The sequence below is a fragment of the Hipposideros armiger genome, unplaced genomic scaffold, assembly GCF_001890085.2.
Source record: "Hipposideros armiger isolate ML-2016 unplaced genomic scaffold, ASM189008v1 scaffold_7, whole genome shotgun sequence".
Classification (NCBI taxonomy): domain Eukaryota; kingdom Metazoa; phylum Chordata; class Mammalia; order Chiroptera; family Hipposideridae; genus Hipposideros; species Hipposideros armiger.
In genome coordinates, this window is record NW_017731357.1 from 5,437,155 (window position 1) to 5,446,110 (window position 8,956).

Consider the following 8,956-nt stretch of genomic DNA (forward strand, 5'->3'; position numbering starts at 1 on the left):
TCCCCCTCAAGTGTCTGTTTCTTCTGACAGTTCTAAGAAGCCAGGCTTGATTCTATCAGGCGAGCTGCCTGGAGCCACTAGTACTTTAGAACATTGCTAGCGTTCACCAATATTCCCACTTCTCTCCTTCTGGGCACATGGGAGGACATTACTTCCTGTCCTGGTGACGTTAAGTATGGCTGTGTGACATTTGGGGCCATTGAAATGTGAGAAGCAACGTGTGTCATATCTAGGTGGAAGCATTTAAGAGTGATGCATGATTCTCCCAAGCTTTCCTTCTCGGTTGCAGCAAACTCTAGAGCCCATGTTTGGATAACAATGTCCTAAAATGGCAGCTTCATCAGCTTGGGTCCCTGAGTGGCTCGAATGAGCAGAGCCCCCTAATAAGCTCATTTTAGATATGTTGCATAATCAAGAAATAACCCTCAGTAAGCCACTGAAAACTGGGGGGGGGAGGGGAGGCATTTGTTACCACAGCATAATATGATCCATCCTGACAGGTACGCATAGTTTTGCTTAGTGGAATTCATAGTACCTTAATATTTCCCAAAATACTAATTAGCCAATGATGGGGTGAGAAAATAAATTCAAAACTGGGAACTCTCCATTCCCCTTTCTCTCATGAGAGCTCATAAAGGCCACAATTCACTGGGAACTCGTTCCAGGCAACTCTGGTTCTGTTTGAAAGTAAGTAACTCCCACATTCCCAGAATTCTACTGCACTAGGTAGCTCTATAAAAATCTGTCTCCCCGGAGGCTATTTCAGTGTTGATACTTGCTCAAAAACATTCAGCCAAACAAATGTTCCTTAAAAAGCTGGCCATCTAACCACCCAGGCAGAACTAGAGCAGCGTTTTGAGGCTGGCTCTCAGAAACCCGCTCCAAATGAAAGGAAGGACATTCCTCCCAAGGCAGCATCTTGTTCCTCAGTAACGCAGGCTGCATGTCTGCTGTGGGCTTCCGTGGTTACCCAAACGCAAAGATCTGCTCTCCACAATTCTCGTGATCCTCACTCAGTTCCCATGGCCACAACACATGGTTTGAACAAACATTTCTGACCTCATCTGCTTCTCACATTTGGAAATAAGACATTTGGAGAATGAATTTATTTTGAAACATTAAAATCAGTAGACGGATTTAGAATTTTGGAGTATTATGATCAAATGAACACAAGCCACGACCCAGGAACCTCATTTTCCACCCACAGGAAAAAGAACGATTGCTTAAAAAAATCAGCGAGATATCTGTTGAAATTTCAATATACAGTATATTTTAAATAATTGTATTGAAGACAAAGTTCCTGATTTTGATAATGGTGTTGTGGATAAGAGAATGTCCTTGTTCTTAGGGAATACATGCTGAGGTATTTAGGGGTAGAAGGTCATGATGTTTGCAACTAACTGAAACTGCTAGTAAAAATAATAATGATATGGAGGGAGAGGGAAAGCAAATATAGGAAAATGTTAACAACTGGAAAACCTAGGTAAATGTCCAAAGTGTTCATTCCACTATTCTTGCAACTTTTCTGTAGGTTTGAGATTTTTCAAAATAAAAACTTGTTTTAAAAAATCATGCATGCTCCAGCTTAGTGACTTTCAAACTTTTTAATGCTAACTCACAATAAAATATAGATTGTGTGCAACAACCCAGACACATACATACATATATAATCTGAACAAATGCATACAAATTAAATAAAATTTCACAAAACAATACTTACTCTTATAATATTGCATGTGATGCTCTGTGACTTTTGTGTTTTATCTTGTTTTTAAAATACCAGTTGTAACCCATTAAATTGAGTTGATGACCACTAATGGTCACAACCCACTTGAACACTTTTGCCCTCAGTGGTGCTTTCTGCAACATTTCTAATACTTAATATTACCTAGAGACACAAAAGAAGTACTGTCATCATAAAGAACCGACAGCTGGGTGCACCTTGAATCTGTGTGGGCCTTGACAACCCACGTCCTCAAAAACAGAGAGAGGAACTGGGGACATTAAGATTAGGGATTTCCAGAATGTTGACAAATATAGTAAAAAAATTACCCACGTGTGGATAACAGTTTGAGCAAGTATTTAGCAGACATACAGCCTGTGTTCTGATACCTGGAGACTTAGAGTTGACCAACTCCCGCCCTGGGAAATCTCTCAGCCCTGCTTCCCACCTACTGGCTGCCTCCTTTCCTCTTGGCCATTAGTCAGCCCCAAAGTGTGCAGCCCATAATAATTTCCACACCTAATAGGATCATCCAAGCTGGAGACTCCCTGTCCTGCTAACATAGCATCTCTGTGTCTTCGGGATACTCTTGTCCACAAAACACTAAGAAAAGAGGATTTTGTGCCCCGCCCCCCCCCCCGCCCCCGGAGATTCACAATGCATGTTTGCCTATGGAAGACTGAAAAGTCCAGGCAGTAGAAAAACCTGTTTAGCATTTTTTTTTAATCTTAGAATTTTGTAAATTTATTTGTTCAGAGACACTTCCCCCTCTTTTTTTCCCTACCTTACCCTAAAGTTCCTTTGTGCCTAAGGCCACCCCTAGGAATCATTGTGGAATAAATGAAATGGATCTTTATTTTAACTGCCTCCTAACTTCTCAGATCCTAGGAACCACCACCACCTTCTTAGGTCTAAGTCCCTCTCCCATTCCTCTTCTCCCCTGTCCTGTCCATCTTCCTGGACCCCCGTGTCCCCAGGTCCAGGGGAAGGCGGATTGTGGTAGAAAACAAAGAGATTGGGCCTAATGGGTTGCCCGGCCAAGAAAACCAGCACAGTTCTTAGTATTTAGCCAATGGACTGACTTGAATTCAGGTATTGCAGTCCCTCTTTCTGGGAAGATGGTGGGGAAGGGATGGGGGTGGAGCCCTGAGGCCCTAGGAGCTTCCAATTCCTAGCCTTCTTACCAGAGGTCTCATGTTCATTCTTGCTTCTCTTTTCCAATTGATGCCCATATGACATGAGCAGAAATCCATACCCCACCCACTGCATGGCATTTCCCAGGGTTGTACTCTTCCTAGGGCCATCTCTGGAGGCAAACTATTCCTTCCACCTTCTGCAAGAATTTTCATCGCCTACCCCATTCTGTTCTCCTCTCCTCCCACCACAAACACCCTGGGGCCCAGTGAACTAAAATTTTCCACACTGCCCCAGGCAGTTTGGGCCACCCCAGTGTAGCAGGGTCAGTCTGTCTGTAGGACAAACACCACGTGCTGGGCCACGCTGAGCAGGAGACTGGAATGAAGGAGAAATGGGGTGTTGTGGTCCAAGCCTCCCACCCCACCAGATATAAGGCTGTCTGACAGTGAAGCATTGACTGGTCCCTCGGTGGTGTTGGCCGCCTCCTCCACTGGGGCCCTCGGGGCCAGCAGCTTGGAGAGGAGGCTGCTGAACCTGCTCACAGTGGTGGCCGCTGGCTCTGGGGACGGGCCTGGGCCGGACCTAGTGAGGTTCAGCTCCTCGGGGTCCACACAGAGGCCATCCGAGGAGCGCCCAAAGGCCACCTGGCTGAGGTCCAGGCCGGCCACAGAGCCCGGGGAGGCACAAGACACATCAGCAACGTGCCCGGCACTCTCCATCCAGTCGCGCAGCCACTCCAGGCCGCAGTCACAGCGCCAAGGGTTGCGAAAGAGAAAGAGGTGGCCCAGGAAGAAGCCAGGCTGGAAGGCGGCCCAGGTGAGCACGGTAAGGTGGTTGCTGTTGAGGTGTAGAGTGAGTAGGCTCGAGAGGTTCTGGAAGGCGCCCTCCTCCACGAAGGCGATGCTGTTACGGTCCAGGTAGAGCAACTCGAGCTCGGCCAGCTCTGCAAACCAGGCGCGCGCCACGTGGCCCAGCGAGTTGCCACCCAGGTTGAGTGTGCGCAGGTGGCGCAGGCCGAGGAAGGCATCAGCCGGCAGCGCAGCCAGCAGGTTGTCATTGAGCAGCAAGTGTTCCAGGGCACCACAGTCACGGAAAGCGCCAGCGTGCACGGCGCGGACGCGGTTGGCCTGCAGGCTGAGCGACCGCAGGCGCCGCAGGCCCTGCAGGGAGCTGGAGGCCACAGCCTCGATGCGGCCGCGCTCCAGGTGCGCGTGTGTCAGGTTGGCCAGGCCGCGCAGCGCACCGGGCACACGGCGGAACAGGTTGTCGAAGGCAGAGAGCTCACGCAGGGCAGGCAGTTCGGCCAGGAGGCGCTCAGGCACGCTGAAGAGGCGGCAAGCAGCCAGGTCTAGGCGGTGCAGGCGGCTGAGCGTGGCAAAGGTGCGAGCGTGCAGGTAGCGCAGGTCGCCGTTGTGTGCCAGGCGCAGCTCTGCCAGACGTGGCAGGCCCTTGAAGGCGCCCGGGGTGATAAAGGACAGGTTGTTGTGGCACAGCGACAGGCGGCGCAGCGATGGCAGCGTGCCGAAAGCCCGCTCGCCCAAGAAGCGCAGGCCATTCCGGTCCAGGTCGATGGAGGCTGCCTCGCACGGGAACTCAGCTGGCACCTGCAGGAGGCCGGCACGGTCGCAGCACACTGTGCAACCGCGTTCAGTGCTACTGCAGGCGCAGGCTAAGGGGCAGGTGCGCGTGCAGGCCTCCTCAGCCCAGGCGCTGTGCAGGCCGAGGACCACTGCTGGGGCACGGTTGGGGAAGGGGAGAAAAGACCAAAAAACGAGCAACCGTCAGCCAGAGGGTCTGCACAGGTGACCTACCTGTCCACGTGGCAGAATTCAGCCCTTCACAAGTTCTCATACCTCCTGCAAAGCTGCATCTTCCAAATGGCCTGTTTCTGCTTTCCAGACCTTACACAGGATTCCCCACCCACAACACCCTCCCCTTTGCCTGCCAGTTACCTCAATCGGCAAAACTCAGCTGGAATCCCAGCATCTGACCCCATTCTAAACCCCCTCCTGCCTGTATCATCAGTTGTGCTCTCCTAGAATTTGGCCTGGAGGGTGTGTTGTCTGCATGTGTAGCCCCCCACCACCACCACCTCAAGGGCATTACTGTAGCCTACACAGCCCAATACAGTAGCCACTAGCAACATGTGCCTCTTGAGCATTTGAAATGTGGCTAGCCCGAATTGATGTGCTGTAACTGTAAAATACAGACCAGATCTCAGACTCAATACCCAAATAAAGCTGAAAGAACTCATCAATAATTTTATGACTACATGTTGAAATTATATTTTAGACATATTGGGTTGGTTACAATTATTAAAGATTAATGTCAACTGTTTCTTTTTACCTTTTTAATGGGGCTGCTTGGAAATTTAAATGTATGTGGCTTGCATTATATTTCTTTTGGTGCTGCTCTAGTCCCTCCCACCATAAAAATTCAATTCCTGAAAACCCCCATTGAATAAATTAAGCCTCATGAAGAAAGGGAGAATTATTAGGGAACAGAAGGTTGGAAATGAAAGAAAAGCCTATCAATCTTTTTTTTTTCTTTAACAGTCACTAAAATTAAGCCATAAGGACAGCATGGTAAATAAACTATCAATGACCTTCTTATACATCTCAAGAGAATAATTGTGGACTCTGTGCAGTTAATTTCCATTCACCAGCCCCTGCTCTCTAGAGACTTTTTTTACATCATCAAAGGAAAGAATGGTGTTTATACATTTATTTTGTTCTGAGTGCTTGAATGGAGGATCAGATAAAGACTTCAAAAGCCCTCCAGTAGGCTTGCCACCTGCAGCAAAGCAAAATGGCATGGCCTGCCTCCCTTCGGTAGCCAGAAGTCCCAAGCCCCATCTGAGTTCCAGTGGAAAAGGCAGCATGGAAGATGCACAAGTTTTATTTCCCGGCCAGGAGCAGCTCACAGGTAAAATGTGCACAATCTGAAATTCCTGCAGAGGAACAAATAATAAACCTGACCACTGCTAGTCATAATTTCTACCCCTCCTCAGCAGCATTCCCAAATCCCTAGCAAACACTCCTGGCCTACCATTCAGTCCCTCTCACCATGTACACATGACCCTGCCTTGCCTATCCGAGCCCTTGTAGGAAACCGAAGGTGTGGCCATGCAAGGAGTGTGTAGCATATGCTGGCGGCTGCCTCTGTAGGTTTGCTCAGCTTCCAGCGCCTTTTCAGAACATCTGTTGTAGGCACTCCATGTTTTTTCAGGGGATGGGAATAGGATTCAGCCCTCTCAGACATGGCAAAAGAACACTCAACCCTTTGAGGAACCATTCAGCTGTAAACTATAGCTAGTTTGACATTGTTGCGATATTCTCATCTTGACTTAGCTTTTCTCTGCCCCTAAAAACTGAACTAGACACCAAGCTTCCAGCAAGGTTCTTGGACCGTGTGCTGAGGTTGGCTGTAAACAGGGCAGCTGCTGGCCTGGAGAGACACCCTGTTAGAGAGACAGGGCCAAGAATATAACCTTAAGTCCAGGCGTCAGCTAGACAGAGGCGGAACTTTTTTTTTTATCAACTCTTCCAACTGGGTCAAGTAGAAGGCATCAGATTTCCTTACAAATAGTCCTTTAATTCTACTCTCTTCTCCTTTCTAATTAACAGAAGTGCACTCTCCACCATATGACTCATGTTTCTATCCACAATAGCTAACATTGTTCCGGGCACACTGTATGGCTCAGTAAATGTTTACAGAATTAAATGGAATTGATGCCTTCCTCTGTAACGATTCCTGCTGGAGTATGTTATTTAAAAAACAAAACAAAACTGTTTGTCAAGGAATTCATGGGATTATGACAGGATACAACCAATTTGCTTATATAATTCAAGAAATCAAAAATGTAGCTGCCACCTTTTTTTAAACACATACAAGAGGTGTGAAGGTTTTTTTGTATAGCTTTTTACCTTTAAAATTTTGAACTATGAATGCAATATCTATTTCAGAAAATAAAGTTTATTTTAAATGTTAAACACTCAAGTTGTTGTCACTATTAGAGACCTATTTTCAACCTCTGAAACTTTGATAGCCATCAGGAATAACCAATTTACTGGATTAGTTAGTGAAACTTAAATTAAATCAAGTAACTTCTCAGAACAAACAACCAAACTCCAGTGTTGACTTACCCAACATGAAGACTAAGTATATGCCTAATAATCTAGAAAAGCAGGGCACCAAAACAAAATTTTTAAAAATAATAATACATTTTGGGTGAGTTCTGCTTGCAATAAATGGCAGAGTAGCTTGTGTCAGACTAATATCACTGCTGATAGCTACTGTAAACTCTGGGGGGGAAATTTTTGTAATTGTTTGAAGGCACTGGAGAGCAACCTAAACAGGCAACTAGAGTCAATACACCCCTTAAACCAAGAGACACAAACTAGGTGAGAGCCACATTTAACTGGCTTTTCCTCTCAGGGTATTTTTAAGTTCACACTGCACATGCGAATAGAGCAGAAAGCAAGAGTCTTATTGGGCTTACAAATTAGAGATCAGAGTGTACATCTGCCACAGTGGTTGGAAATTGAGGAGGGAAACATGGAAAAGAGAGAGCCACAAAAGAGGAGCCACAAAATTGAAATACAGACTCTCCTTACATCCTTATTCGAGTCCTAAGGTGCATACGTGTGGAGTGACTTCAAGGAGCCAAGAACTGAAGGCCAAAAGAGCTAAACAGAGATTGCAGTCATTTCCCAGTAATGGGAGACAGGTTAAGACCTCAAGGTCCACTCAGTTAGAAGGGCTTGTAAAATACCTGCAGCCTTCCATTGACACCCCAGGGGACCACACCTTTAGGAATGACGACCATTTCCCAGGACAAAGGGCAAAATGGAATTAGGCCTACCCTAACAAAACCTAAAACCAAGCCTCACTAGTATCGTAGTGATCTGCCAGTAATTTAACTAAATGCCAGAACAAAATTCAATACTCCTCAAAGGAAGATAAGAGAATCTAGAGTTACTATAACTACCATCTACAATATCCAGTATACAGTCAAATAATACTAGATATGTGAAAAAGCAGCAAAACATGACACTTATCAAAAGAGAAAAAAATAGTCCACAGAAGCAGACCCAGAGACAGCCCAGATGTTGGAATTACCAAACAAGGATTTATTAAGGAATTTATAGGGAACAGATGGATATAATGAGTGAAAACCTGGGGAAACTGAATTTTAGAAAGGCATGGAAACTCTAAAAATGAACCTAAATCTTAGAACTGAAACAATACAATATCTGAAATTTAAAAAAAAATTATTGAATAAGAACAGCAGATTAGACACTGCAGAAAGAAAGATTCATGAAGTGTTGGGACCCAGCTACACCTCAGTGTCTGACATGGCCTATCACACTGCTATTGTGACAAATTCTGAAGCTCTGACTGAGAAACAGATACTGCTTTATGTCTTGGAAAATTTAAATTCCCCTTTGGATGCCCCCAGTAGGATAAAGATCTGACGCCCCTTCTTACATTGATTGTTTTATTTACTTTAACCAAATAAGTGAGTTTTAGACATATTACGATAATTCTGTTTTACTGTTAGTTTCTTAGTGATAGATTCTTAGTGATAGACAAGTTATCCACCTTATAATTCTTAGGATCCTGTTTAGCCAGTAGTGTTTGAAACAATTGCTAAGTAGTAAACATCCTTTAAGTGCCAAGGTAGGAACTCAGCTCTGGCCATTATGGGTAGAAATTGAAACATAGGATAAGTTAGTCATTAGTGAAGAACAGATCCAGCTGTACCCTGTAATAGAAACATCGTGCGGAAGTAAAACTCTGAGAAAAACAAAATTCTAAAGAAAATAGACCCTGGGAAGGAAAGAACATTGAAACTATGTAGAAAACAATTTCCTAATGGGTAAAGGTTTAAACTTGGAAAAACAACTCTGGAAAAAACAGCTCAATGATGTAAATAGTTACCTGCCCAGTATAAAAAGGACATGCTGTAAAAATTAAGTGAGACATCAATTTTTTTATTTTATTTTATTAGCTGAGCCATCCTGCTACCTGTTGGCAGCTCAGCGGCTGCTCAGCTCGGGCTGGACTCGAACCGCTGTTGCTCAGAGCTCAAAC

At 45.4% G+C, this 8,956-nt stretch overlaps 1 protein-coding gene across 1 annotated transcript in view; it reads right to left on the reverse strand.

The window, feature by feature from the left end:
- Nucleotides 1-1,614: 1,614 nt before the first annotated feature.
- Nucleotides 1,615-8,956, reverse strand: part of NYX (nyctalopin) — a 17,899-nt gene continuing 10,557 nt past the window's right edge. The window contains exon 2 of the mRNA XM_019649073.1: nucleotides 1,615-4,592. Within this exon, the coding sequence (XP_019504618.1) occupies nucleotides 3,184-4,592 (1,409 nt within the window). The 3' untranslated portion in view covers nucleotides 1,615-3,183. The remainder of the gene's footprint in view (nucleotides 4,593-8,956) is intronic.